General features: G+C 64.9%; 5 protein-coding genes across 7 annotated transcripts; 3 read left to right on the top strand and 2 right to left on the bottom strand.

The window, feature by feature from the left end:
* The first annotated feature begins 594 nt into the window (after positions 1-594).
* LRRC51 (leucine rich repeat containing 51) lies at positions 595-2,829 on the top strand. The gene is made up of 4 exons (XM_074150374.1): positions 595-748; positions 2,149-2,333; positions 2,449-2,597; positions 2,679-2,829. Exons 1-4 carry the CDS (start codon positions 595-597, stop codon positions 2,827-2,829), a joined length of 639 nt encoding a protein of 212 aa, XP_074006475.1.
* A 718-nt stretch (positions 2,830-3,547) lies between these two features.
* Positions 3,548-10,779, bottom strand: LAMTOR1 (late endosomal/lysosomal adaptor, MAPK and MTOR activator 1). Its single transcript, XM_074154017.1, has 5 exons — positions 10,668-10,779; positions 7,567-7,712; positions 6,852-6,929; positions 4,954-5,080; positions 3,548-4,154 (listed from the first exon to the last, which is right to left on the bottom strand). Exons 1-5 carry the CDS (start codon positions 10,707-10,709, stop codon positions 4,062-4,064), a joined length of 486 nt encoding a protein of 161 aa, XP_074010118.1. The 5' UTR covers positions 10,710-10,779; the 3' UTR covers positions 3,548-4,061.
* Positions 10,780-16,134: 5,355 nt separating this feature from the next.
* On the top strand, positions 16,135-18,918 carry LOC141470542 (transmembrane O-methyltransferase homolog). The gene is made up of 3 exons (XM_074156639.1): positions 16,135-16,396; positions 17,855-18,051; positions 18,598-18,918. The coding sequence occupies exons 1-3, from the start codon at positions 16,135-16,137 to the stop codon at positions 18,916-18,918; spliced, it is 780 nt and encodes a 259-aa protein (XP_074012740.1).
* Positions 18,919-19,999: 1,081 nt separating this feature from the next.
* On the bottom strand, positions 20,000-22,843 carry ANAPC15 (anaphase promoting complex subunit 15). Of its 3 annotated transcripts, XM_074151396.1 has the most exons (5): positions 22,724-22,843; positions 21,463-21,522; positions 21,401-21,420; positions 21,184-21,337; positions 20,000-20,047 (listed from the first exon to the last, which is right to left on the bottom strand). In XM_074151396.1, exons 1-5 carry the CDS (start codon positions 22,841-22,843, stop codon positions 20,000-20,002), a joined length of 402 nt encoding a protein of 133 aa, XP_074007497.1. The 3 variants fall into 3 exon arrangements, with proteins under 3 accessions (XP_074007497.1, XP_074007505.1, XP_074007513.1); XM_074151404.1 differs by lacking the exon at positions 21,401-21,420 and having other exon boundaries at positions 20,000-20,062; positions 21,184-21,321; XM_074151412.1 differs by lacking the exon at positions 21,401-21,420 and having other exon boundaries at positions 21,184-21,321.
* Positions 22,844-24,774: 1,931 nt separating this feature from the next.
* On the top strand, positions 24,775-25,557 carry LOC141466431 (folate receptor alpha-like). Its single transcript, XM_074150362.1, has 3 exons — positions 24,775-24,933; positions 25,103-25,291; positions 25,414-25,557. Exons 1-3 carry the CDS (start codon positions 24,775-24,777, stop codon positions 25,555-25,557), a joined length of 492 nt encoding a protein of 163 aa, XP_074006463.1.
* The last annotated feature ends 477 nt before the right edge of the window (positions 25,558-26,034 follow it).

Genomic DNA, 26,034 nt, shown 5'->3' with positions numbered 1-26,034 from the left:
AGGGGTCCGGGGACATGTGTGGGGCCGTAGGGAGGGGGACCAAGGGGTGTGGGGACATGCGTGGGGTCGTGGGGAGGGGGTCTGAGGGGTCCGGGGACATATGTGGGGCTGCAGGGAGGGGGTCCAAGGGGTGTGGGGCCGTGGGGAGGGAACCGAGGGGTCTGTGGACATGTTTGCGCCCGTGGGGAGGGGGTCTGAGGGGTGTGGGACCGTGGGGAGGGGGTCCAGGGACACGTGTGGGGCTATGGGGAGGGGGTCTGAGGGGTCCGGGGACATGCGTGGGGTCACGGGGAGGAGGTCCAAGGGGTGTGTGACTGTGGGGAGAGGGTCCGAGGACACATGTGGGGCTGTGCTGAGAGGGTCCGGGGACACGTGGGGTGGTCCAGGGGCTTCCACAGAAGGTACAGGGCCATGTGTGGGGCTGTGAGGAGGGGTCCCCCCCTTTGGGGAACAAGGCCACATGTGGGGCTCCTGGGGTGTAGGCCTCAGCCCCCCCCCCAGGGTGGGGACCCCAAGGAACCCTGGGGGGGTTCTGTGGGGCCACATGGAGGGCAAGGGAGTACATGGAGGCCCTCAGTGGGGCAGGGGACACACATGGGCACCCTAGTGGGGGAGCACTGCAGGCAGCGAGGGCCCACTCTGCCCCACAGGGATCCTGCCCCACAGCGGGGGATGCTGCCCTGGGGGGAGCGCCCCGAGCTCGCCCCCCCCCTCGACTTCTCCTTCTGCTGCATCGGCTCCATTGAGGGTGGGTACAGCCCCACGGGAGCCCCCAGCCCCATAGCGAGACCTTCACCCTCTCACAGAATCATGGGATGGTTTGGGTGGGAAGGGACCTTAAAGACCACCCAGTTCCATCCAGGGACACCTCCCACCAGAGCAGGTTGCTCCAAGCCCCCTCCAACCTGGCCTTGAACCCCTCCAGGGATGGGGCAGCCACAGCTTCTCTGGGCAACCTGGGCCAGGGTCTCAATCCATCCATCCATCTCCTCATCCATCCATCTCCTCATCCATCCAGGGGCAATGGTTTTAAGCTGGAGAAGGGGAGATTTAGATTGGATATTAGGAAAAAGTTCTTTACCATGAGGGTGGTGGAACACTGGAACAGGTTGCCCAGGGAGGTGGTTGAGGCCCCTTCCCTTGAGATATTCAAGGTGAACCTCGACAAGGCCCTGGGCAACCTGGTCTAGTTGGGGGTGTCCCTGCTGACTGCGGGGAGGTTGGACTAGATGACCTTTGGAGGTCCCTTCCGGCCTGGATCAATCTATGAATCTATGAATCCATCTCCTCATCCATCCATCTCCTCATCCATCCATCCATTTCTTCCCCAGATCTCATCTCCATCTCCCCTCTTTCAGTGTCAAACCCTTCCCCCTCCTCCTATGGCTCCCCTCCCTCATCAAGAGTCCCTCCCCAGCTTTCCTGGAGCCCCTTCCTTGAGGGACTGGAAGGGGCTCTGAGGTCTCCCCGGAGCCTTCTCTTCTCCAGGCTGAACCCCCCCAACTCTCTCAGAGAAGGGCTCCAGCCCTCGCAGCATCTCCGTGGCCTCCTCTGGCCCCGCTCCAACAGCTCCGTGTCCTTCTGCTGTTGGTGGCCCCAGAGCTGGAGGCAGCACTGGGGAGGGGGGTGTCTCCCCAGAGAGGAGCAGAGGGGCAGAATCCCCCCTCTCGCCCTGCTGGGGATGCAGCCCAGGGTGTGGGGGGCTTTCTGTGCTGCCAGCCCCCGTTGCCAGCCCACGGCCACCTTTCCCCCCTCGTCCCAGCCCCTCCAAGTCCTTCTCCTCAGGGCCGCTCCCCATCCCTCCATCCCTGGGCTGGGGGGTTGCCCCCACCCGGTTGCAGGACCCCACACTTGGCTGGGTTGAACCCCATGAGGTTCACACGCACCCACTTCTCCAGCCTGTCCCAGGTCCCTCTGGGTGGCATCCCGTCCCTCAGAGGTGTCACCACACAGCTTGGTGGCATCCCCAAACTTGCTGAGGGTGCCCTCAATCCCACTGCCTGTGTCACTGATGGAGATAACTGGACAGTGCTGGTCCCAGTATGGACACCTGAGGGACACCACTGGTCACCCATCTCCATTTGGGCATGGAGCCCTTGGCCACCACCCTCTGTGTGTCACCCCCCCAACCAATTTCTCTCCCCTCAGAGCTGTTGAGAGCGCAACCCCGCGCTGGCCCTCCGCCCCCCCAGCCCGCCCACGCCCTGCGCCTCAACAACAACAGCCTGGGGGGCTTGGGGGGGCTGACCCCCACCCTGGAGCAGCTGCTGGTGCCCCCCGCACAGCTCCGTTGGCTCGATCTCTCCTTCAACCGCCTGACCGCCATCGACCCGGTACACAAGGGGGACCGTGCTTCAGTTTCCCTGGGGTGCGGGGGGATCCCCAGCTGATTGGTGGGGGGGGGGGGTTCATCTGATGGAGGGGGGGGGTGGGGGTGGGTTTCCACAGGTCCTGACCACCTTCCGTGCCCTGCGGAGCCTCCAGCTACACGGGAACAACATTGGCAGCTTGGCCGAGGTGGACAAACTGGGGGTCCTGCCCCAGCTACGCCGCCTCACCCTGCACGGGAACCCCATGGAGGAACAGAGGGGCTACAGGTACCTCTGGGGGGGGCCCACCTTCACCCCAGGGAGCAGGGGGAGAGCCCCCCCGCCCCGCTGAAGCCCCTTATCCCCCAGGAGCTACGTGCTGTCCCTGCTGCCCCACCTCAACTCTTTGGACTTCAGCGGTGTGACCAAGCAGGAGCTTGAGGATGCTGCCAACGCCAGGCTCCAGCACGGCAAGAAGAAATGGGGGGGCCCAGGACACCGAGCCCACGCTTCAGAATGAAGTAGGTGGGGGGGGGGACACGACGACACACATGGGTGGCACCCTGGGAGAGGGACCTGAAAACCCTCAGATGCCACCAGCCCCCAAAATCTGCCCTGACCCACCTACAAGTAGGACCTCACTCTGCTGGGGGGGGGGGGGTGTCCCCGGGGCTTGTCCCTGCGCCCACAGCCCCGTGTCACCCCCTACCCAGGGGACCCCGATGGAAGACAAGGTTCAGCATCTGCCTTGAAACCCACAGAGCAGCACCCAGAGACCCCTCACTCAGGCCTCAGCTGCCCCCTGGAGTGATGCTGGGGGTCCTGGGGGGGAGAGGGGGGTGTGTCAGCTGCCTCCTCTGGACCCCCCCCCATCCCCACCCCCCTGTGACTCCCTGCCCCTCCTCATCCACACAGCCCTCAGCTGGGGTGGTGGTCGCGGCTGGAGCCAGAGGGTGGTTCTTGGGGTTGTTTCCTATAAAATCAGCCAAAATGGGAGCGTGGGGTGGGTGCAGGGATGAGCAACACTAGGGCAGGTCCAGTGGGTCCCAGTAACCAACTGGGAGAAGGGAGTGGGGCTCCAGGGCACAGAGCGAATCCCGTAACCAAAACAAAGAGAAGAGCTGTCCCTAAACGAGGGATATCCCTCCCAAAAAATCCCTGTCCCCCTTCCCGTGAGCAGGTACATGTGTGGTGTCCCCCCCCCCACCGCGTCCACGCCGCGACAGAGGAGACGGGCGCTGGATGAACATGGTTTTTATCTACTGCGGCCAAAAATAATAATAATTAAAAAAAAAAAAAAAAAAAAACAAACAACCCCCAAAATAAAGGTCCAAACATGTAAAAGTGAGCGGGGAGGGTGTCAGAAGCCACCGGGTCCCCTGCAGAGCGTCGCCTCCCCCGCTCCCCCCCCTTCCGGCGCCGGCGTTCCCTTTGTGGTCATCCCTGTGCAAAGACAGCAGAACGCAGCCCCCACCCCCCCCAACCCCCCTCCCCACCCCCACCCGGGAGGAGGGAAAAATAAAAAGCCTCCGGGGTCGGCGTCTTGGCGATTAGTAGGAAACCGGGTGTCTGTCCCAAATTCTGTGGCAGCGCCGTGGGGGAGGGAGGAGAAATAAAGACCAAAAAAATATGGGAAAAGGGAAAAAAAAAAAAAAACAAAAAACAAACCAAAACAACAAAAAACCAACCAAAACCAACCCAAAACCGGTGAAGCTGTGGTGGTGGTGGCGGTGGTGCTGCTGCGGGGAGGGTTCAGGGGATGCCAAACTGTACAACCAGTTCTTCTTTGGCGTCGACGCGGATCTGTGAGAGGGCGCTGAAGGCGTAGGCAGCTATCCGGGACACCTGCGGGATATTCCCCAAGAAATAGGGTTATTCCCAAAGAAAAAAATCCCAACCAGGGAGCAACGCAGCGAACCCCGGCGCATCGCGCAACAGCCAGGGGGTCTGCTCCAGGCGTTGGGAATCGCTCGGAAGCCGGAGAACAGGCGGGCAACCACCTCGCCAGCCGGTGGGAAAGCTGCAAGGCAGATGAGTTCACCACCACGGACAAACCAGTTGCAACTGGGAGCAAACCTGAGCCTTTCCAGTGCGTTTAACCGGCAAGGAGGCAGCACTTCCAGCGTTTCCCCAGAAACTCCTTCCCCAAAGCGGCAGCAGGACGCCCTGGGAGCGACGCTGCTGCCCTGCAGGACGCCCTGCGGCCACGCACCACGCTCCGAAGGGACCGGGAGGAGCGTGGAGCCGCTGCCTGAACCCAGTTATTGGGCCAGAAATGGGTGACCAGGCTTTGCCTTCGCAGCTAACAAGCCCTTCCGGGGCTGCCTGGAACTGGGAATGTTTCTGGATCACCCACCGGCACCGTGACTCCCACCTCCACGCTCACAGGAGAGGAGTCCACGCTCCTCGGTGAGGCTGCGCCCAAGCCAAAGACAGAGAGAGCGGCCACCAAGACCTGCCCGGGGGCTTCCAGCATGGCCAGGTTGCCACGGACAAGCTAGAGGGGTCACCGCCTGCCACAACTGTTCCCCACCCACCCCCCCTCTCCGTTTTGGATCCCACATCTCAGCGGGGGCGCCGAGGAAGCAGCTGTGGGTCCCAGGAAGCGGCTGTGGGGCAGAGCTTTCCTCCCCAGCCCCATCACCTGCTGCAGGTCTGCGAAGGGGACGGGGTCGCTGGCGAGCACTTGGTGGGGTTGGTTGGTGAGAGACGGCAGCAGCGGCAGCTTCTTCCAGTGCGTCAGGTTGTTGCTCAGCATGGCCAGGCGCGTGCTGCGGAGAGGGGAGAACGGCCAGGAGGGTCTCAGCAGCCACGGGGAGACCCCAGGGCTCGGCAGAAGATGGCTGCCCCCCTTCACACACTCCACACACACACACACAGCCTGAGGCAGGAGGATGAGGAAGCCTCCGGCTCTTCAACACAGGCGCCTTTCAAGCGGGAGCCATCGCATCCAGCCACCCGCCGTCTGCCCCGAGTGCCAGGAGGGGAAACACAGGAGCCCTTTGTGCGTGGCCACCCTCGCCGAGCCCGTAGCCAGGACGAGGGCTCTGCTGCCGGCCTCACCAGGAGAGGAGAGCGGCTGAGCAGCACCTCCCGGGACACAGGGAGCTCTGCTCTGAGTTACTCTCCCAAAGGACAAAACCCCGAGACACGATGCCTTCCCAGGAACGCGGCCATCGAAGAATCATGGAATGGTGCAGGTTGGAAGGGACCTTCTAGATCATGGAGTCCAACCATCAACCCAACACTGACAAACCCACCACTGACCCATGGCCCTCAGCACCACCTCTGCCCGGCTTTGAAATCCCTCCAGGGATGGCGACTCCACCACTGCCCTGGGCAGCCTCTGCCAAGGCTTCACAACCCTTTCCGGGAAGTTGTTGTTCCCAAGCTCCATCCTCAACCTCCCCTGGGGCAACTTGAGGCCATTCCCTCTTGTCCCACGGCCTGTTCCTTGGGAGAAGAGACCGACCCCCCCTGGCTACACCCTCCTTTCAGGGAGTTGTGGAGATCAAGAAGGTCTTCCCCGGCACAAGTGGGGTCCCCCCAGGGATGGACACTGGCCCCAACACTGTTTACTATCTCCATGATTGATCTGGGTGATGGGATCAAGTGTAGCCTGATGGAAGTTTGCTGATGACACCAAACTGCGTGGGGAAGGGGACACCTGGGGAGAGAGAGCCATCCTGCAGGAAGCCCTGGATGGACTGGAAGAGTGGGATAACAAGAACCTCATGAAGCTCAACAAGGAAAAGTGTGAGGTCTTGCACCCGGGGACGCAATCCCAGAGTGTGGCACGGGGCTGGGATCTACCCCCTGGGGAGCAGCTCCGTGGGAAGGGACCTGGGGGTCCCTGGCGACAACGAGCTCCATGCGAGTGAGCGGTGGGGCTGCTGTGGCAGAGAAACCCCCCAGGACGCTGGGCTGCGTCACCGAGGGTGTCACCCACAGAGAGAAAGAACCATCGTCCCGCTCTGCTCGGCGCTGCTCAGGCCACACCTGGAACACGGGGCTCGGTTTCAGGTCCCCACTGCCCAAAAAAATAAGAGCTGTGGCCGGGGCTGGAGAGGGACCAGGGAAGGGCCACCGGGATGAGCCGAGGCCGGGGAAGGTGCCACCTGGGGAAAGGCTGAGAGAACGGGGTTTGTTCAGCCCCGAGAAGGGTCAGGGCAGACCCGAGCACCACGTTCCAGCGTTTAAAGGTGGCTGCAGAGACGACGGAGACTCCCTTTTTACAAGGAGTCCCACGGGAAAGACGAGGGGTGACGGGTACAAGTCACTCCTGGGGAGATTCCGATGGGACACGAAGAAAATTCGTCACAATGAGATCAGCCACTGGAATCATCTCCCCGGGAAGCGGTGGATTCCCCAAAATTGGCCACTTTTAAGGACAGGGAGCTGGGCCACCTTGTCCAGACAGGTTTTGTGCCACGGAGGGTTGGACCAGATGATCCCTGAGGTCCCTTCCAACCCGGAATTCTAGGGTTTTGGAATATTTTTTGAGGAGCTGGAAGCGCCCGGAGGGAGCGGGGCAGGTCCCACCTGTACTGCCTGGCTCTGTCCATGTACTCGTGCTGCTCCATGCCCTGCGAATCCGCTGCCGACACGTCGATGATGTTGCTGCGGGGAGACACGAGACGGCAGGTCCCAAGGCGGCTCCGTCGTTCCCCTCGAGCCCCCTCCCCGTCTCAGGCAGACCCAGCACCCTCCGACGAGGACTTGGGCACCCCAAAATGAACCGCTCAGGGCTGTAACGAGGCCAAATTTGCAGCCGGACAGGAGCGTGCCAGGCTGGAGCGGCTACTTGCCAGGAGGGAAATGCCAAGGACCGTTTGCCCCTGGAATTGCCCCCGGGGCAGATGCAGACGGAGGGCCCGGGGGCTTTTGGTCCCGCGGCACGGGTTGGCCCATACCCTGGGGACCCGGGCTCCCAGCCGCTTGGGGAAGGAGGCTGCTCCGTGCCGCAAGGGCTGCGAGGATTAGACGCTTGGCAAGCATCCCGGAGAGCCCCGTCGCCGGCCCCCGGGCTCAGAGAGGAGCTGGGCACTCGCCCAGCTCTGCGTAGTGGCCTGGCCCCGTGCCCCACTGCCACCCCCCCTAACGCCGCGTGGTGCTGTGACACCCCGTGTGGGACACACACCCCTTGCCACCAGCCCCTCTGTGCCAGGCCGGGGGGGGGGGGTGGGCAGCAGGGCCCACAAAACCCCCCCTGCCCTCTGCCGGGGGTGGCCCACGGTGGCTACAGTGGGAGGCTTACATGGCCGTCTTGGCGAGGATGGAGGAGAGCATGGCCTGCTCGTCGGTGCGGGCCGAGGGGAGGTTGTGGTAGCTCTGCTCCGTGCCGTTCAGCACCTTGTTGGGGGGGCTGGCCGCCGGCTCCAGCAGCCGCTTCGTCTCTTCTTCCTGGGGAGGGGGGGAAAAAAAGGGATGAGGAGAATCAGCCCCGTCCCCCCCCCTCCAAACTCCCCCCATGCCAGCAGCTTTTGCCCCACGGGATGGGGGTGAGTCTCACCCTTCGCCTGCCGGGAGGGGCTCCCTGGTGCTACCCCAGTGATAAACAGGTTCCTCTTCCCCAGTTACACCTGGACCGGGCACTGGGGAGGCCCCACCTCGAGGGCTGGTGCCAGTTTTGGCCCCCCCACCCCCCACAGGAAAGACCTTGAGGGGCTGGAGAGTGTCCATAGAAGGGCAACGGAGCTGGTGAGGGGTCTGGAAGGGTCTGGAGAACTTCTGAGGGAGCTGGGGGTGTTCAGCCTGGAGAAGAGGAGGCTGAGGGGAGACCTTCTCGCTCTCTCCAACTCCCTGAAAGGAGGGGGTAGCCGGGGGGTGTCGGTCTCTTCTCCCAAGGAACAGGCCATGGGACAAGAGGAAACGGCCTCAAGTTGCACCAGGGGAGGTTTAGGATGGAGACTGGGAACAATTCCTTCCTGGAAAAGGTTGTCCAGCCTTGGAAGAGGTGCCCAGGGACGGGGTTATGGCGTGGCCAGTGCCAGTTGAACCCCCCCACCCCACCCCGGGGCAAGGGGGTACCCAGAGGAGGCTCCGAGAGGGAGCGGAGCTGCAGGACACGTCCCCGTCCCCCCGCCTCGCCTCAGCCCAAGGGGCGCAGATCCCCCTGCCGTGGCTCAGGCCTTCATCCCCCAGCTCCCCCTCCTCCTCTTCCTCCCGCTGCTGCCACCCCCGGGGGGACCGGACCCCGAGCCTCCCCCACGGCACGGTGGGAGCATCCCCGGCCCCACCACCAGCCGGGATCCCCCGGGGATGAGGTGTCAGGGCCGAGATCCCCAGCAGGGACACGGGGACAGGGATTAAGTTTCCACGGGGTAAATGACAGCTCGGATTTGCACCAGTGCCCCCCCCCCCCCCCTTCCTCCCCCCAGCTGCTCAGTGACAGTGGGGACGGTCACTTTGTCCCGGGAAGGAAAACCTGGCACCGATCCCACCAGCGCCACGACTGTCTGGGGCTCTGGGCTTACACCTGAAGGGTGATGAGGGAGGGTCTTTCTTCATCCACCAAGCCCTCTCCTCCTCCTCCTCCCACAGCACCAGGAAGACTGGTGGGCACTGGGATGAGGTTTGGTTAAACGGGAAAAAAGCAAGGAAAAAGGGACTTTAGGAAGCTCGGGGACAGGAGTAGCTCCGGGAGGGTGTTCTAAGAGAGGAGCCAGCCCAGGGTCTGTGCAGCCAGAGAAGGGCACAAGCCCCGCCAAGGGGGGGGCTGGCAGTGGCCACGGGGGACAAGTGGCCACCGGGAGACATCAGCCACCCCAAATGAGCCAGGGCAGAGAACACAGCACCTCAGAACGAGGGAATCAGAGAAGGGTTTGGGTGGGAAGGGACCTTAAAGTCCATCCAGTTCCATCCTGGTGGGATACCTTCCTACCAGAGCAGGTTGCTCCAAGCCCCCTCCAACCCGGCCTTGAACCCCTCCAGGGATGGGGCAGCCACAGCTTCTCTGGGCAACCTGGGCCAGGCTCTCACCACCCTCCCAGCAAAGAAGTTCTTCCCCACATCTCATCTCAATCTCCCAATTTTTGGTTGAAAGCCCTTCCCCCTTGTCCTACGGCTCCCTCCCCAAACACCATCCCTGGAGGGATCTAAACACCAGTGCTGAGGGACATGGGTCAGTGGTGGGTTGGTCAGTGGTGGGTTGATGGTTGGTCTTGATGAACTTCAAGGTCCCCTCCAACCCAGGGAAGTGGTGTAATCGGCATAGAATCCCAGAACATTTTGGGTTGGAAGGGACCTTAAAGCTCATCCAGTTCCATCCCTTCTAGTGGCTGGGACATCTTCAATGAGACCAAGTTGCTCCAAGCCCCCTCCAACCTGGCCTTGAACCCCTCCAGGGATGGGGCACAGCTTCTCTGGGCAACCTGGGCCAGGCTCTCACCACCCTCACAGCAAAGAAGTTCTTCCCCGCATCTCATCTCCATCTCCCCTCTTTCAGTGTCAAACCCTTCCCCCTCCTCCTAGGGCTCCCCTCCCTCATCCAGAGTCCCTCCCCAGCTTTCCTGGAGCCCCCGCCTTGAGGGACTGAAAGGGGCTCCAAGGTCTCCCCGGAGCCTTCTCTTCTCCAGGCTGAACCCCCCCAACTCTCTCAGCCCCCCCTCCCAGCAGAGGGGCTCCAGCCCTCCCAGCATCTCCGTGGCCTCCTCTGGCCCCGCTCCAACAGCTCCGTGTCCTTCTGCTGTTGGTGGCCCCAGAGCTGGAGGCAGCACTGGGGAGGGGGGTGTCTCCCCAGAGTGGAGCAGAGGGGCAGAATCCCCCCTCTCGCCCTGCTGGGGATGCAGCCCAGGGTGTGGGGGGCTTTCTGTGCTGCCAGCCCCCGTTGCCGGCCCATGGCCACCTTTCCCCCCTCATCCCAGCCCCCCCAAGTCCTTCTCCTCAGGGCTGCTCCCCATCCCTCCATCCCCAGCCCGGGCTGGGACCGGGGGGGTTGCCCCCACACCGGGGGAGCGGGACCCTGCATTTGGCCGGGTTGAACCCCATGAAGACCGCACAGGCCCGTCCTTCCAGCCGGGGACCGGCGGGAGGGATGCGGTCGGAGACCCCGGGGCAGCCCCCCCCCCCCAAACACGGCGGGGAGCGGGGGGGAGCAAGACCCGGTAAGGAACGACCGGAGGAGCCGGGAACCCACCGCCCGGCCCCGGGAAGGAGACGAAGGCCCCCTCGCCCCGGCAGCCAAGCCTCCCCCCGGTGCCGGGTAGGCCGCGGTACCGAGGTAGGCCGCTCCCCGCCTCGTCCCCTTTCGTGGCGGGGCCTAGCCGCCCGCCGCAGAACCCGGGGCCTACCCCCCGCCTCACCGGTCCGTCCCCACCGGTCCCGGGCCCCCCCCTCCTCCCCGGCCCCCGGGCGTACCTGGTCGGAGGCCTCGGCCTCGCTGCTGTAGCAGCAGCCCATGGCGAGGCGCAGCAGGGCCGGGCCGGGCGCGGCGCGGCTGCGGTGTCCGGCGGGGGCCCCGCCGCCCCGGTCACGTGAGAGGGGAGAGGGCGGCACCGCCCACCTCCCCCTACCGGCCCCGTGACCCGCCATGGCGTCACGTGGGGGAGGGAGGAACCAATGGGGAAGGGAGACGGATGGAAGCGAGGCGGAAAAGGAAGGGGGGGGGTGGGTGTTGCCATAAAGGCGCCGCGGTCACGTGAAGGGGAGCCAATCAGAGGGGGCGGAGGGGGGGAGGGGGGAAAGGCACGCCTCGCCCCGCCCTCCGCGGGCCTCGTCACGTGAGCGGCGCCGCGCGCCGGGAGCGCGCGTGGGGGCGGTGTCACGGGACCATGGCGCGGGAGGGGGAGGGGAGGGGGAGGGAGGGAGGGGAGCGGGGGGGGGGGGGAGGAGGAGGAGGAGGCGGGGCTCGCGCGCGGAGGCGTCACGCGGCCCGGGGCGTCCGGCACGTGCCAGGGCGGTCACGTGGCCGGCTGCACGCGCCAACCAGTACAGCCCAGTGCTCCCAGTTCAAACCAGTACGGCCCAGTGATCCCAGTTCAAACCAGTACAGCCCAGTGCTCCCAGTTCAAATCAGTACGGCCCAGTGACCCCAGTACAAACCAGTGTTCCTAGTTCAAACCAGTACGGCCCAGTGATCCCAGTACAGCCCAGTGCTCCCAGTTCAAACCAGTACAGCCCAGTGATCCTAGTACAGCCCAGTGCTCCCAGTTCAAACCAGTACAGCCCAGTGATCCCAGTACAGCCCAGTGCTCCCAGTTCAAACCAGTACAGCCCAGTGATCCCACTACAAACTAGTACAGCCCAATGCTCCCAGTTCAAACCAGTACGGCCCAGTGACCCCAGTACAAACCAGTGTTCCTAGTTCAAACCAGTACGGCCCAGTGATCCCAGTACAGCCCAGTGCTCCCAGTTCAAACCAGTACAGCCCAGTGATCCCACTACAAACCAGTACAGCCCAGTGCTCCCAGTTCAAACCAGTACGGCCCAGTGACCCCAGTACAAACCAGTGTTCCTAGTTCAAACCAGTACGGCCCAGTGATCCCAGTACAGCCCAGTGCTCCCAGTTCAAACCAGTATGGCCCAGTGATCCCAGTACAGCCCAGTGCTCCCAGTTCAAACTAGTACAGCCCAGTGATCCCAGTACAACCCAGTACAGCCCAGTGCTCCCAGTTCAAACCAGTACGGCCCAGTGATCCCAGTACAGCCCAGTGATCCCAGTTCAAACCAGTACAGCCCAGTGCTCCCAGTTCAAACCAGTACGGCCCAGTGATCCCAGTACAAGCCAGTACAGCCCAGTGCTCCCAGTTCAAACCAGTACAGCCCAGTGATCCCAGTACAAACCAGTATGGCCCAGTGCTCCCAGTTCAAACCAGTACAGCGCAGTGATCCCAGTACAACCCAGTACAGCCCAGTGCCCTCAGTTCAAACCAGTACAGCGCAGTGATCCCAGTACAACCCAGTACAGCCCAGTGCTCCCAGTTCAAACCAGTACAGCGCAGTGCCCTCAGTTCAAACCAGTACAGCCCAGTGCTCCCAGTACAACCCAGTACAGCCCAGTGCTCCCAGTTCAAACCAGTACAGCGCAGTGATCCCAGTACAACCCAGTACAGCCCAGTGCTCCCAGTTCAAACCAGTACAGTGCAGTGATCCCAGTACAACCCAGTACAGCCCAGTGCTCCCAGTTCAAACCAGTACAGCGCAGTGCCCTCAGTTCAAACCAGTACAGCCCAGTGCTCCCAGTTCAAACCAGTGCCCCCAATACAACCAGTGCCCTCCCAGTGCTCCCAGTTCCTCCCAGTGACTCCAGTATGACCAGTGCCCTCCCAGTGCCCCTCAGTCCCCCCAGTACCCTCCCAGTGCCCTCCCAGTGCCCCAGTTCCCCCCAGTGCACCCAGTCCCCCCCAGCACTCCCAGTGCCCTCCCAGTGCGCTCCCAGTGTTTCCAGCACTCCCAGTTCTCCCCAATGTTCCCAGTACCCTCCCAGTGCCCTCCCAGTGCTCCCAGTTACCCCCAGTACTCCCAGTGTCCCCAGTTCCCCACAGTGCACCCCATTGTCCCCAGGTCCCCCCAGTGCTCCCAGTGCCCTCCCAGTGCCCCCAGTGTCTGCTCTGCCGGCTCCAGCCGGGTGGGGGTGTCAGGGGCCGGAACGTGGGGGGGGGGGGGGGGGCAGGGAGCCCTGCGCGGGGGGAAACTGAGGCACGGCCGGGGAAGGAGCCGTCCCCCTCCCCGGAATTCCCCGTGTCTCCCTACTCCCCTGAGCCCCCCCAAACCCTGAGCCCCCTGAACCCCCCGAGTGCCCTGAGGCCAGAGCCCCCTGAGCCCCCCCAAACCCTGAGCCCCCCAAACCTTGGGCCCCCCAAATCCCACTGAGCCCCTCAAATCCCACTGAGGCCCCAAACCCTGAGCCCCCTGAACCCCCCAAGTCCCCTGGAGCCAGAGTCCCCTGAGCCCCCCAAATCCTACTGAGCCCCCTGAACCCCCCGAGTGCCCTGAGGCCAGAGCCCCCTGAGCCCCCCAAACCTTGGGCCCCCCAAAACCTTGAGCCCCCCAAACCTTGGGCCCCCCAAATCCCACTGAGCCCCCCTGTGCCCCCCAAACCCTGAGCCCCCCAAACCCTGACCCCCCTGAACCCCCCGAGTGCCCTGAGGCCAGAGCCCCCTGAGCCCCCCAAACCCTGAGCCTCCCAAACCTTGAGCCCCCCAAATCCCACTGAGCCCCCCAAACCCTGAGCCCCCTGAACCCCCCAAGTCCCCTGGGGCCAGAGTCCCCTGAGCCCCCCAAATCCCACTGAGCCCCCTGAACCCCCCAAGTCCCCTGAGCATTGAGCCCCCAATCCCCTGAGCCCCCCAAACCTTGAGCCCCCCAAACCACCTGAGCACCCCCAGCCCCCTGAGCCTTGACCCCCCCCAAATCCCGAGTCCCCTGAGCATTGAGCCCCCAACCCCCTGAGCCCCCCCAAACCTTGAGCCCCCCAAATCGTCTGAGCCCCCTGGATCCCCTGAGCCCAGAGCCCCCTGAGCCCCCCAAATCCCACTGAGCCCCCTGAGCAGCCCAAAGCCCCTGAGCCCCCCCAAACCTTGAGCCCCCCAAACCACCTGAGCACCCCCAGCCCCCTGAGTCTTGACCCCCCCCCCAAATCCTGAGTCCCCTGAGCCCCCCCAAACCCTGACCCCCCCCTAAGCCCCAGGACTCCCTTTGTCCCCCTGCAACCCCCCCCTGCAGGTTTGGGCACCCCAAATCTCGGGGGGGGGGGCGGTCCAAGCTGAGCCCCCCCCACCCCGAACCTGCCTGCAGCTCCCCTCTGCCTGTGCTGTGACCCCGGCACCCCCTGCCCGCTGCCCCCCCCCCCGCCGTGGGGCCCATCGCTGTGGTGAGTTCGTCAGTGCTCAGCCTGGAGGGACATCAGGTTTCAGGACCCCAGCCCCAGTGACAGGATCCCAGCCCCAGTATCGGGACCCCCAGTCCCAGTATGTGGGCCCCCAGCCCCAGTGTCAGGACCCCAGCCCCAGTGACATGACCCCAGCCCCAGTATCGGGACCCCCAGTCCCAGTATGTGGGCCCCCAGCCCCAGTGTCAGGACCCCAGCCCCAGTGACATGACCCCAGCCCCAGTATGTGGGACCCCAGCTCCAGTTTTGGGACCCCAGCCCCAGTATCGGGACCCCCAGCCCCAGTTTATGGGACCCCAGCCCCAGTGACATGACCCCAGCCCCAGTATGTGGGCCCCCAGCCCCAGTATTGGGACCCCAGCCCCAGTGACATGACCCCAGCCCCAGTATGTGGGCCCCCAGCCCCAGTTTATGGGACCCCAGCCCCAGTGACATGACCCCAGCCCCAGTATGTGGGCCCCCAGCCCCAGTTTATGGGACCCCAGCCCCAGTATGTGGGCCCCCAGCCCCAGTATCGGGACCCCAGCCCCAGTTTATGGGACCCCAGCCCCAATATGTGGGCCCCCAGCCCCAGTATCGGGACCCCAGCCCCACCATGTGGGACCCCAGCCCCAGTTTTGGGACTCCACTTCCAGCATCAGGATCCCAGCCCCAGTGACATGACCCCAGCCCCAGTATCGGGACCCTGCCCCAGTTTATGAGACCCCAGCCCCAGTGACATGACCCCAGCCCCAGGACCCCTCCCACAGCCCCAGGGGCCACCCCCCAGCCCCAGCCTGGCCCCGTCCCTGTCCCCAGCCCCAGTTCGCCCAGTAACCGGTAACCGGAGCCGGTGCCGGCTGTGGCTCGGGTGTCACCATCAATAATTGAGTGGGCAGAGGGGCTCGGCACTGCTCGGGGGGGGGACACACACAGCCCTGCCTGCTGCCTGCCTGGAGCGTGGGGACAGGTAGGTGCCACCCCCCCAGCCCCGTCCCCTCGCTGTGGCTGGGGACCCCCAACAGCCCAGGGCATGGGGAGTAGTTGTGGGGTGCCCTGTGGGGTGCAGGGCGTGGGGAATGGACGTGGGGTGCTGTGTGGGGTGCAGGGTGTGGGGTGCCATGTGGGGTGTAGGGCATGGGGAATGGGTGTGGGGAGTGGATGTGGGGTACCCTGTGGGGTGCAGGGCACAGGGAATGGATGTGGGGTGCCATGTGGGGTGCAGGGTGGGGGGAGTGGATGTGGGGTGCCCTGTGGGGTGCAGGATGTGAGGTGCAGGGTGCAGAGAGCAGATGTGGGGTGCCGTGTGGGGTGCAGGGCATGGGGAATGGATGTGGGGTGCTGTGTGGGGTGCAGGGTGTGGGGTGCCCTGTGGGGTGCAGGGTAGGGGGAGTGGATGTGGGGTGCCTTTTGGGGCACAGGGTGTGGGGTGCTATGTGGGGTGCAGGGTGTGGGGTGCTGTGTGGGGTGCAGGGTGTGGGGTGCCCTGTGGGGTGCAGGGTGTGGGGAATGGACGTGGGGTGCTGTGTGGGGTGCAGGGTGTGGGGTGCCATGTGGGGTGTAGGGCATGGGGAATGGGTGTGGGGAGTGGATGTGGGGTGCCGTGTGGGGTGCAGGGTGGGGGGAGTGGATGTGGGGTGCCGTGTGGGGTGTAGGTTTTGGGGTGCAGAATACGGGGCGCAGAGGCCCCAAAGCTGGACCAAGCGGGGGGTGTGAGGGGCAGTGCCCCCCCCCCCCAAAGCAGCCCCACACCCCGACCCGCCCCCTCCCCCCAGGACCCTGCAGACGGGTCCCCGTCACCCCTCAGCCCCGGCGCAGGGACCCCCAGAGCACCCCGGGGTGCCCCGGCATCACCAGACCCTGGCGGGGGGGGGGAGAGGACGGTGCAGAGCACTGCCAGCTCATGGCACGAGTGGGAGCTGCGTGTTGGCACCCCGGGAGGACCCCCCACCCCCCCAGCATCACCCGTTGGGGGGGGCCGCCCCCCCCCCCCCGCCCCTTTCCCCCAGCCTGATGATGGTGTCGCCGGCGATCGCCCTGGCCTTCCTCCCCTTCCTCCTCACCCTCCTCATCCGCTACCGGCACTACCTGGTGCTGCTGTACCGGGCGGTGCTGGTGGGCTGGCTACGGGACCGTCTCACCGGGGTGCCACGGGAACAGCGGGCCTTCCAGTACCTGCTGGCGCACGCCATCCCCGGGGACCCCCGCCACCTCCTCCAGACCTTCGACCAGTGGTGCTACCACTGCGAGCACCTCAGCTGCGTGGGGCCCGTCAAAGGTGAGCCCCGTCCTCGCCCGCCCCCACGCCATAGCGGGAGGGCTTCGGCATGGCCACGGCACCGTGGCACGGCCATGGCGCTGTTGGTGTGGCCGTGGCACCATTGACACGGCGATGACACTCTTGGTGTGGCCATGACACTCTTGGTGTGGCCATGGCACTGTTGGTGTGGCCATGGCGCTGTTGGTGTGGCCATGGCACCATCGACACAGCGATGACACTCTTGGTGTGGCCATGGCGCTGTTGGTGTGGCCATGGCACCATTGACACGGCGATGACACTCTTGGTGTGGCCATGACGCTGTTGGTGTGGCCGTGGCACCATTGACACGGCGATGACACTCTTGGTGTGGCCATGACGCTGTTGGCGTGGCCGTGGCACCATTGACATGGTCATGGAACTGTTGGTGTGGCCATGGCATCACTGACACGGCGATGACACTCTTGGTGTGGCCATGGCACTGTTGGCGTGGCCATAGCAGCAGTGACACGGTCATGGCACTCTTGGTGTGGCTGTGGCACCATTGACGCGGCCATGACACTCTTGGTGTGGCCATGGCACTGTTGGTGTGGCCGTGGCACCATTGACATGGTCATGGAACTGTTGGTGTAGCCGTGGCACCATTGACACGGCCATGACACTCTTGGTGTGGCCATGGCACACTTGGTGTGGCTATGGCACTGTTGGCATGGCCATGGCAGCATTGACACGGCCATGGCACAGTTGGTGCGGCCACGGCACCATGGGCCTGGCTGTGGCATTGTTGGCACGGCCATAGCACCATCAGCATGTCTGTGGCACTGTTGGCATGGCCACGGCATCAATGGTGAGGCTGTGGCACCATCAGCGTGACCGTGGCACTGCTGGTGTGGCCACGGCACCATCAGCGTGGCCATGGCATCATTGGCACAGCCGTGATGCTGTTGGCACGGTCGTGGCACCATCGGCATGGTCATGGTACTGCTGGTGTGGCCGTGACACCATCAGCATGGCCATGGCACCGTTGGCACAGCTGTGACACTGTTGGTGTGGCCACACCACCACCAACATGGCTGTGGCATGGCCATGGCACCATCGGCGTGGCCGTGACACTGTTGGTGTGGCCACGAGACCACCAGCATGGCTGTGGCACCACCAACGTGGCCATGGCACCATCAGCATGGTCATAGCACTGCTGGTGTGGCCGTGGCACCACCAACGTGGCCATGGCACCACTGGCACGGTCATTGGTGTGACCATGGCACCGTTGGCACAGCCGTGGCACCCTTGCCAGCGTGGCCACGGACCCACCACAACTGGGGACGTGGGGACACAGGCTGGCATGGCCACTCAATCCCCTGTGCCGTGCCACGTCCTGTGGGCACCAGAGAACCAGCCGGGACCTTCCCCGTGCCCTGGTAGCCCCAGGGAGCCCATGGGCCACCTGGGTGGCGCTGATGGCCAGGTGACCCGTGGCAGGGAGGATCGTGGCGCGGCTGCTGGAGGAGAAGGCACCGCTGCGGGTGCTGGAGCTGGGCACCTACTGCGGCTACGGCACCGTCCTGCTGGCCATGGGGCTACCACCCGGAGCCCGCCTCTACACCGTGGAAGGGGACCCCCGGCACGCAGCCGTGGCCGAGAAGGTCATCCGCCTGGCCGGCTTCGATGAGCAGACGGTGAGCACCCACCCAGGGGGGCACGGGCTGAACCCCATGAGGTTCCTCCAGTTCCACCTCTCCAGGTCCCTGCACTTGACCTGGTTGAACCCCATGAGGTTCCTCCGGTTCCACCTCTCCAGGTCCCTGCACTTGACCTGGTTGAACCCCATGAGGTTCCTCCGGTTCCACCTCTCCAGGTCCCTGCACTTGACCTGGTTGAACCCCATGAGGTTCCTCCGGTTCCACCTCTCCAGGTCCCTGCACTTGACCCGGTTGAACCCCATGAGGTTCCTCCTCTCCAGGTCCCTGCACTTGACCCAATTGAACCCCATGAGGTTCCTCTGGTTCCACCTCTCCAGGTCCCTGCACTTGACCCAGTTGAACCCCATGAGGTTCCTCTGGTTCCACCTCTCCACATCCCTCTGGGTGGTGTCCCTCAGCCATGTCACCCCCAAACTTGAGGGTGCCCTCAATCCCACCATCCACATCACCCGTGAAGACACCAAACAGCACTGGTCCCAGTACAGACCAGTGCCGTTGAAGGTCTCCCGTTGGTGGGTGCAGGTGGAGCTGATCGTGGGCCCCTCGGAGGAGGTGATCCCCCGCCTGAGGGACAAGCACGGCCTGACCCAGGCCGACTTCGTCTTCATGGACCACTGGAAGCGCTGCTACCTGCGGGACCTGCAGCTCCTGGAGAGCCACCAGCTGCTGGCCCCGGGGGCCACCGTCCTGGCCGACAACGTCCTCTTCCCGGGGGCTCCCCATTTCCTCCAGTACACCAAAACCTGCGGCAGGTACCGCTGCCGCCTGCACCGCGCCAGCCTGGAATATTTCCGCGCCATTCCCGACGGCCTCGCCGAGCTCTGCTACACCGGGAACCACTGAGCCGGGCCCGGAGCTCAGCGGGAGCTTCACCGGGAATTCGCTGAGAAGTTCACCAGGAGCCCCCCCGGGAATTCACCAGGAGCTTCACCGGGAAAACTCAGCAGGAGCACACCGGGAGCCCCTCTGGGAATTCATCGGGAACTCGCTGGGAAAACTCGCTGAGAATTCTGCCAGGAAAACTCACCGGGAATTCACCAGGAACCCTGCAAGGAGCTCTGCTGGGAAAACTCACCGGTAACTCCGCCGGGAGCCCCGCTGGGAGTTCACCAGGAGCCTCTCCGGGAGCCTCCCGGGGAAGTTCACCGGGAGCCGTGCTGGGAATTCACCAGGAGCCTCCCTGGGAAGTTCACCAGGAGCTTTGCCAGGAGCCTCCTGGGGAAGTTCACCAGGAGCCCTGCTGGGAATTCACCAGAAGCCTCACCGGGAGCCCCGCTGGGAAGTTCACCAGGAGCTTTGCCAGGAAGTTCACCGGGAGCCTACCAGGAATTCGCCGGGAGCTCTGCCGAGAGCCCCGCTGGGAATTTACTGGGAGCTCTGTTGGGAATTCACCCAGAGCCTCGCCGGGAGCTGGCCGGGAAGTTCACCGGGAACTCCGCCGGGAAGTCACCGGGAGCTCACCATAAACACGGGCTGCAGACAAAAGGCGGTGGCTGCTGTGGTTTGTGGTGGGACGCGGCGGTGGGAGCTGCACGGGGTGGGGGGAAAGGGGGGGGGGTGGTCCTGCACCCCACACGGCTCCCACCCGAGTCCAGGAAGGTCCGTGCGAGATCCCGGGGAAAGCCGGTTCTCCCCCCGGCCCGCCCTGGTGCTCCTCACACACCAGATTTGGGGTTAATTTCTTAAAAAAAAGAAAATTGAGTTTATTAGAAAAAAAAACCTGCCGGGCAGAGCCCCGCGCCCCCCCGGCATCTCTCTGCCCCCCCCCCCCCCCCTCCAGGCAGCTGCACCCCGACACCCCCGGTGTGGCCACAAAAAGAGGACCTTCACGGCATGGCCCCCCCGCCCCCAGTTCCAAACCGCCGTGGGGGAAGGCTTGCCCCCCCCCCCCCATTCTCAGGCTCCAGTTTGGCTGTGGGAGGGATCAGATCATCCACTGGTCCTGATCCTGCTCTGCCCCCTCCATGTCCACCTGGGGAGGGAAAAGCTGTGAGACCCCCCCCCCCCCCCCCCCTCCTCGGCAGAGCAGCCAGCCCGGGGGCACCCCTCAAGGTATCTGTGCCCCCGCCCTGTGCATCTGTGACCCCAATGTGGGGGGAGGTACCTGCTCCTCTGGGGCATCTGTAACCCCCCCCGGGGCATCTGTGACCCCCCCTGGGGGGTACCCGCCCCTCTGGGGCATCCGTAACCCCCCCTGAGGATATCCGCCACTGTCCCCCCAGGCAAGTGTGACCCCAATGGGGGGACACCTGCCCTCCCTGGGCATCTGTAACCCCCCCCGGGGGGTATCTCTGACCCCAAATGGGGGGGGTACATGCCCCTCTGGGGCACCTGTGATCCCCTGGGGGGGTATCTGTGACCCACCCCTGGGGCATCTGCAACCCCAATGGGGCATATCTGCCCCACCCTGGAGCATCTGTGACCCCCTCCCCCCCCCGGTGGGGTACCTGCTCCTCTGGGGCATCTGTGAACCGCCCCCCCCCGGCAAGTGTGACCCCAATGGGGGGATACCCACCCTCCCTGGGCATCTGTTATGGGGGTTATCTGTGACCCCAATGGGGAGACATTTGGCACCCCCCCCGGGGCATTTGTGATCCCTCTGGTGCATCTACGACCCCAATGCAGGGGGTACCTGTCCCTCTGGGGTATCTGTAACCCGCCCCCAGGGCATCTGTGACCCCAATGGGGGGGGGTACCTGCCCCTCTGGGGCATCTCTGACCCCCACAGGGGGTATCTTCCCCCCACAAGGGCATCTGTGACCCCAATGGAGGGGGTACCTGCCCCTTTGGGGCATCTGTAACTCCCCCAGGGGGTATCTGTAAGCCCAATGCGGGGGGGGGGGGGGGTGTGTGTGTGTATCTGCCCCTCTGGGGCATCTGCAACCTCCCGCCTGGGGCGCCTGCCACCCCCCCGGGGACATCTGCGACCCCAATGGGGGGGTACCTGCCCTCCCAGAGCATGTGACCCCAAAGGCAAGGGGGCCTGGGACCCCCCCAGGGGTTCACCCTCAGGCTCCCCTGTGTTGTACCCACCCCCCCCCCGACTTGGGGGCTGGGTCAGGCAGGAACGCATGCCAGCGACCCCCCCGCCGGCCCCCCCCAGTTTACCTCGTTAATCTCCCCATCATCGGGAGACTCGTTATAATCGTTCATCTCGTCCATGTCCTGCATGTCCTCGTCGTCCTCCGAGTCCTCTTCGCTGTCTTCATCGTCCTCGTCGTCCTCTTCCTCCTCCTCGTCGTAATGCTGGGGGGTACCACAGCTCCAGCGCCCCACCAACCCGTAACCCCCCCCCACCATACACACCCAGCATTGCATGGGGGACCCCCGTGTCCCCCCCGTGCCCTCCCCTGCCTCACAAGGGGGTGGAGGACCCCCCACACCCACCTCAGATGCCGGCTTCCCGATGGGAACCAGGTTGTTGTCCTTCTCGGCGATGCTCTGGAGCTGGGGGGGGAAGGAGGAGGAGGAGGAAGAGAAAGGGGAGGGGGGGGAAGGAGGAGGAAGAGAAAGGGGAGGGGGGGGAAGGAGGAGGAAGAGAAAGGGGAGGGGGGGGAAGGAGGAGGAAGAGAAAGGGGAGGGGGGGGAAGGAGGAGGAAGAGAAAGGGGAGGGGTTAGCACCCCAACAGCTCCTTGACCCCCCCCCCCCCCCCCCCCCCCCGGCGTGGCTCCCCACCAGCAAACCAGCCCCTCCAGCACTTGCCCCCCCTGCTCTTGCCCCCTGTCCCAAGGCAGGGTTGGGGGGGGGACGGGACAGGCAGCTCCTGGTGGAGGGGGGGGTCCCAAGGAGGCAGCCCCCCCCCCCTCCAGGGGCCTGAGGAGCGGGAGCAGAGCCCAAAAATGAAGATTTGTTTCCATTATTTTCTCAAAGCGAGCCCCCCCCTCCGAGGCATCTCCTCAGCCAGACGAGCCCCAGATAATTAAAGCTTAATTAAACCCCCCCCCTCCCAGAGAGACCTGGAGCCTCTTTCATGTGCGCGGGGGGGGGTTAATTATTGACTGAAATGACTTTATTTCACAGCAATAATTTAATCACCCAAATGCCTTTTTTTTTTTTTCACATTTTAATCAAATAGAGATATTTTTCCCCCAGACTCAGAGGCTGCAGGACCGTGGCCCCCCCCCCCCCCCGGTGCCGGGGTGCTGGCCTGGGGGGGGGGGGTTGTGTGTGTGTTCTCAGGATGAAAAAATCACCCCCCTCACCCCCGCGGCACCAGCAGGAAGTTAATTAATTAATTAGGCAGTGCTGATGGAGCCTCACTTGAGCACCAGCTCTTTAATTAACCACTTAATTAACCAATTAATGGAAGGGAGGGAACAGACCACAGAGGGGCTAAGGAGACCCCCCCCCAGCCCCCCCCTCCCGGTTCCCCCCCCTCCTAGGCCCTGGTGTCCCGTCCCCCCCCTCCTCTTCTAGGCCCCGGTTCCCCCCCCCCCCCCCCCTTCTAGGCCCCGTTTCTCCCCCCCCCCCCCCCCCCGTCTAGGCCTCGTTTCTCCCCCTCCCCTCCCCTTCTAGGCCCCGTTTCTCCCCCGCCCCCCCCCCCGTCTAGGCCTCGTTTCTCCCCCTCCCCTCCCCTTCTAGGCCCCGTTTCTCCCCCCCCCCCCCCCACTCCCATTCTAGGCCCCGGTTCCCCCCGCCGGGGCCCACCCAGGCCTGGTGCTGCTGCTCCTGCTGCTGCAGCTCGGTCTCATCTACGCAGGGCCGGTCGAGGTTGAACCACAGGGACTCGGTGACGCGGGGGAGCAACGAGGGGAACAGCGTGGACATGGCGGGGGTGAGGAGGAGGGGTGGGAAACGACACACCGGGAACGGGCCCCACCGCCGCCGGCCGCCCACCCGGAAGTACAACCCCCGCCGGAAGTAGTTGGGAGAGCCCGCCCCCTCGTGGAGCGTGCGCAGTGGAGGGGGGGCGGTGGCGAGTCGAGGGGGCGTGGTCACGCCCGCGGAGGGGGTGTGGCTTAGACGAGGGGCGGGGAAAAGAGAGGCGGGGCGAAGCTTGATTGACAGCTGGGGTACGAGCCCCCCCCCCCCACACCCCACCCCGCGGGAACGGCCCCGTGGGGGGAATGTGACCCCCGGGGGGGCATCTTTGACTTCAATGGGGGGGGACCTGCCCCTCTGGGGCACCTGCGACCCCAATGGGGGGGGGACATGCCCCTCTGGGGCATCTGTGACCCCCCCCCGGGGCATCTGCGACCCCAGTGGGGGGGAACCCCCCCCGGGACCATCTGTGACCCCCCTCAGGGCATCTGCGACCCCCCAGGGCTTCTGTGACCCCAGTAGGCGGGTACCTGCCCCCTGGGAGCATCTGTAACACCCCCCCCCGGGGCATCTGTGACCCCCCATGGTATATCTGCCCCCCCTCCCCGGACAAATGTCACCCTCTTGGAGGGTATCTGCCCCCTACCAAGGCATATGTGCCCCCCCCCAGGCACCTGGGATCCCCTCGGGGTATCTGTGACCCCCCCCGGGGGATCTGTGATCCCAGTGGGGGGGCACCTGCCCTTCCTGGACATCTATAACCCCCCCCCGGGGAGTATCTGTGACCCCAACGGGGCATCTGGCCCCCCCCGGGGACATCTGTGAATCCCCCAGGGCACCTGTGACCCCAATGGGGGGTATTTCCCCCCCCCGGGACATCTGTGACCCCAGTGGGGGGGTACCTGCTCCCCCGGGGGGTATCTGTTACTCGTGGGGGGGGTATCGGTGACCCCCATGGAGGGTATCTGCCCCCCCCGGGGCATCTGTGACCCCCCCGGGGGCTATTTGTGATCTCAATGAGGGGTATCTGTCACCCCAATGGGGGGTATCTGCCCCCCCGGGGCATCTGTGACCCCAGCGGGGGGGTACCTGCTCCCCGGGGGGTATCTGTGACTCGTGGGGGGGTATCTGTGACCCCCATGGGGGTATTTAACCCCCCCCCCGGGGCATCTGTGACCCAAATGGGGAGCTACCTGCCCCCCCCCCCCCCCACCCCTGGGGCATCTCTTACCCACCGGGGTGTCGTGGTGTGTCCCCCCCCAACCCCGAGCATCCGTGGGGACCCTGCGGTGCCGGGGGGAGGGGGGGGGGGGGTCAAATCCTCCCCCCCCGGTGCCCATGCCGGGGCGTGTGTGTGTCTCCCCCCCCCCCGCCGTGCCCCCCCCCTTCCCGGGGAGGGAAGGACAAACACCCACGAGTGGATTTTGGCCGCCGTTGGCCCCCGCCCGGCGCCGGGAGGAGGGACCCTGGCTCCGAACGGGGCTGGGGGGGGGGGGACACGGGGGAGGGGGGGGGGGACACGACACGGGTGAGAGGAGAAGGTGGTGGTGGGGGTGGGGGTCACCACAGCGTCATTGGGGCGCGGTGTCCCCGTCCGTCCCCCCCACCCCCCCCCCCCCTCCAGGGGGTGCTGCCCGTCCCGCCGTGCCCTTGCCACATCCCGTGATCACCGTGTGTGGCGGGGGGGGGACGGGACGGGAGGGACGGGAACCGGGGGGGGGACAAGGGTTGCGCCACGACCTTTGAGATGAGCCACCCTCGCCCCGTGTCACCCGCCACCCGCCACCCCCCCCAGGTAAGACAACCACCCCCCCCAACCCCATCACCCTTTCCAACCCCCACCCACCCACCCACCCACCGCCTCGGTGTCCTCGCCATGGCCCCCCCCCCCCCCCTCCAACCAGCAGCGTGTCCCCAATGTCCCCGCCGGCAGGGCCATGGTAGCCATGCGGCTGGCGCTGGTGGTGCTGGTGGCGTGGCCGGTGGCCACCACCGTCACCCTGGCCACCGCGCCGCGGGACTCGAAGCTCAACATCTGCATGGACGCCAAGCACCACAAGAAGGAGCCCGGCCCCGAGGGGCAGCTCTACGGGCAGGTGGGTCCTCGTCCCACCAGCGTCACCCACCACGGAGGTGGCACCGGTGCCACCATCCTTTGTTGGGGGTCGGGGGGGACGGACACACACCACTCCATCACCCTGTGGGCTGAACCCCGGTTGTGTGTGTGTGTGTGTGTGTGTGTGTGTCCCCGCCGGCTGGGTGCAGTGTGTCCTCTGGAAGGATAACGCCTGCTGCACGGCCAACACCAGTATGGAAGCCCACCAAGACCAGTCCTACCTCTACAACTTTAACTGGGACCATTGCGGGGCCATGCCGGAGAAGTGCAAGCGTCACTTCATCCAGGACACCTGCCTCTACGAGTGTTCCCCAAACTTGGGACCTTGGATTGACCAGGTGGGTGGACACCCCCAACTTTCTTCTGCTTCTTCTTCACCTTGATGGGGTTTTTGGGGGGGGGGGAGTGGGTGTGTGTGAACTGGGCTGAACTTGGGGTGGTGGTGGTCTGAACTGGGCAGGCGGACACCAGCTGGAGGAAGGAGCGGATCCGGCACGTGCCGCTGTGCCGGGAGGACTGCGAGCAGTGGTGGGAGGATTGCCAGGACGCCGTCACCTGCAAGGTCAACTGGCACAAGGGCTGGAACTGGACCACAGGTGGGTGACGAGGTGGGGACGGGGGGGGGGGACACACCCCCCCCCGCCCCCCCAACCTCCATGGCTGGACCCCGTTATGGGTCCCCGGTCACCCCCTTGTCTCATTGAAGGGGATGTGGGGTGTCACATCGTGCCTGGGGAGGGGGTTTGGGGGGGTGGAGGGTCACCATGGAGGGGTGAGGGTCCCCATGGGGGGGTTTGAAGGTCCTCATGGGGGTTTTGAAGGTCCCCATGGGGGGGGTGAGGGTCATAATGGGGGGGTGAGGGCCCCCATGGAGGGGTGAGGGTCACAATGGGGTGGTGAGGGGTCATAATGGGGGGGTGAGGGTCCCCATGGGGGGGTTTGAAGGTCCCCATGGGGGGTGTGTGTGTGAGGGGCCATATGGGGGCATTTGAGGGTCCCCATGGGGGGGGGGGAGGGTCATAATTTGGGGGTGAGGGTCACAATGGGGTGGTGAGGGGTCATAATGGGGGGGTGAGGGTCC

This window comes from Numenius arquata, chromosome 1 (assembly GCF_964106895.1).
Source record: "Numenius arquata chromosome 1, bNumArq3.hap1.1, whole genome shotgun sequence".
Lineage (NCBI taxonomy): Eukaryota > Metazoa > Chordata > Aves > Charadriiformes > Scolopacidae > Numenius > Numenius arquata.
The sequence above is the reverse complement of the archived record's forward strand: the minus strand, read 5'-3'. Positions and strand labels throughout refer to the sequence as shown.

Coding starts and splice junctions, on each gene's coding strand:
- LRRC51 (XM_074150374.1), top strand. CDS start 595: ATGGGCACCCTAGTGGGGGAGCACTGCAGGCAGCGAGGGCCCACTCTG. Junction 2,334..2,448: donor GCCTGACCGCCATCGACCCG/GTACACAAGGGG, acceptor GGGTTTCCACAG/GTCCTGACCACCTTCCGTGC. Junction 2,598..2,678: donor GAGGAACAGAGGGGCTACAG/GTACCTCTGGGG, acceptor CTTATCCCCCAG/GAGCTACGTGCTGTCCCTGC.
- LAMTOR1 (XM_074154017.1), bottom strand. CDS start 10,709: ATGGGCTGCTGCTACAGCAGCGAGGCCGAGGCCTCCGACCAG. Junction 5,081..6,851: donor GACAGAGCCAGGCAGTACAG/GTGGGACCTGCC, acceptor CCCTCTCCGCAG/CACGCGCCTGGCCATGCTGA. Junction 4,155..4,953: donor CCTTCGCAGACCTGCAGCAG/GTGATGGGGCTG, acceptor AATATCCCGCAG/GTGTCCCGGATAGCTGCCTA.
- LOC141470542 (XM_074156639.1), top strand. CDS start 16,135: ATGGTGTCGCCGGCGATCGCCCTGGCCTTCCTCCCCTTCCTCCTCACC. Junction 16,397..17,854: donor CTGCGTGGGGCCCGTCAAAG/GTGAGCCCCGTC, acceptor GACCCGTGGCAG/GGAGGATCGTGGCGCGGCTG. Junction 18,052..18,597: donor CCGGCTTCGATGAGCAGACG/GTGAGCACCCAC, acceptor TGGTGGGTGCAG/GTGGAGCTGATCGTGGGCCC.
- ANAPC15 (XM_074151396.1), bottom strand. CDS start 22,843: ATGTCCACGCTGTTCCCCTCGTTGCTCCCCCGCGTCACCGAGTCCCTG. Junction 21,338..21,400: donor GGCACGGGGGGGACACGGGG/GTCCCCCATGCA, acceptor GGGGCGCTGGAG/CTGTGGTACCCCCCAGCATT. Junction 20,048..21,183: donor ATGATGGGGAGATTAACGAG/GTAAACTGGGGG, acceptor TTCCCTCCCCAG/GTGGACATGGAGGGGGCAGA.
- LOC141466431 (XM_074150362.1), top strand. CDS start 24,775: ATGGTAGCCATGCGGCTGGCGCTGGTGGTGCTGGTGGCGTGGCCGGTG. Junction 24,934..25,102: donor AGGGGCAGCTCTACGGGCAG/GTGGGTCCTCGT, acceptor GGCTGGGTGCAG/TGTGTCCTCTGGAAGGATAA. Junction 25,292..25,413: donor TGGGACCTTGGATTGACCAG/GTGGGTGGACAC, acceptor TGAACTGGGCAG/GCGGACACCAGCTGGAGGAA.